The sequence below is a fragment of the Charadrius vociferus genome, unplaced genomic scaffold (genome assembly GCF_000708025.1).
Source record: "Charadrius vociferus isolate BGI_N301 unplaced genomic scaffold, ASM70802v2 scaffold451, whole genome shotgun sequence".
NCBI classification, from domain to species: domain Eukaryota; kingdom Metazoa; phylum Chordata; class Aves; order Charadriiformes; family Charadriidae; genus Charadrius; species Charadrius vociferus.
In genome coordinates, this window is record NW_009646940.1 from 11,736 (window position 1) to 13,113 (window position 1,378).

General features: G+C 63.6%; 1 protein-coding gene across 1 annotated transcript in view; it reads right to left on the minus strand.

Moving 5' to 3' along the window:
* The window catches only part of LOC104295306 (retinal guanylyl cyclase 2-like), a gene marked incomplete at its 5' end in the record, with an annotated part of 12,664 nt that extends 11,388 nt beyond the window's left edge, over nucleotides 1-1,276 (minus strand). Inside the window, 1 exon segment of the mRNA XM_009895037.1 lies at nucleotides 4-1,276. Coding sequence (XP_009893339.1) covers nucleotides 4-1,276 — 1,273 coding nt within the window.
* Between the last annotated feature and the right edge of the window lie 102 nt (nucleotides 1,277-1,378).

Below are 1,378 nucleotides of genomic sequence, written 5' to 3' on the forward strand. Positions count from 1 at the left end.
GACGGGCAGCCCCCGAGCCCGGAGGTCCTGGGCCAAGCCCTGCCCCACCTCGCGCCACAGGTCCTGTGGGGCGGAGAGTACGGCCACGTGGGCCCAACGGAAGAAACGGAGGACGGCGTGGAGCACCCCGGCGGGCTCCGGCATAGGGGTGACCAAAGTGTCCAACCCCTCCACGTCACCCAAACAAGCCCAGGAGACCAAGGGCTTGTTCCAGGCGGTGGCCAAGAGCCCGGCGGCTCCACAAGTGGCCGGGTTGAGGGGTCCCACCAGCCCGGTGGCGTAACGTTCGACGTTGAGTAGCCCCGTCACGGCCTGGGGGGTTCGACACGCTTCGGCCAACACCACCGCGTCCCACCAGTAGCCTTCGTTGAGGGTTGGGTCGCGGTTGAGACGGGCCACGGCCAAACGAGAGGCCACCTCGGGCAAAGCCCGGGCCAGGAGGGGGTCACAGGTCCAAGGACCCATCACCCCCACCTTGAAGGTGGCCCCCCAGGTCGGGGGTGGGTGGAGGAGGAGGAGGAGGAGAAGAAGGAGGAGGTGGGGAGGCCACCGGGGGTGGTGGGAGAGGCGGAGGAGGAAGCTGGTGGAGATGGCACCGTGGCGGGAGGGGACGGTTTGGGAGGTGCCACCACCGTGGGAGTTGCCACCGCGGGAGACGCTGTCACCGTGGGAGTTGTCATCATGGGAGATGCCATCGTGGGAGGTGCCACCACCAAAGACGCCACTGTAAGAGTTGCCATCGTGGGAGATGCCATCGCGGAAGGTGCCACTGCTTTGGGTGACACCACAGCTGTGGGACTTGCCACCACCATGGGAGGTGCTACCACCATGGGAGACGTCACCATGGGAGTTGCCACCACCGTGGCAGTTGTCATCATGGGAGATGCCATCGTGGGAGGTGCCACCACCAAAGACGCCACTGTGAGAGTTGCCATCATGGGAGACGCCACTGGTTTGGGTGACACCACAGGCGTGGGAGATGCCACAACCGTGGGAAATGTCACCACTGTGGAAGATGTCACTATTCTGGGAGATGCCACCACCATGGGATGTGCTGCCGGTGTGGGAGATGCCACCAGCCTGGGAGACGGCATTGAGGGAGGTGCCACCATCAGGGAAGATGTTGTCACAGGAGATGCCGTGATTGTGGAAGATGCCACAGTGACAGAAGACGCTATCATGGGAGATGCCACCACCGTGGGAGTTGCCACCACCGTGGGAGAAGCTGTCATGGGAGATGCCACCGCCATGGGAGATGCCACCACCGTGGGAGATGCTGTCATGGGAGATGCAACCACCATGGGAGATGTCACCACCATAAGAGATGCCACCACTGTGGCAGATGCTGTCGTGGGAGATGCCACCACCATGGGAGATG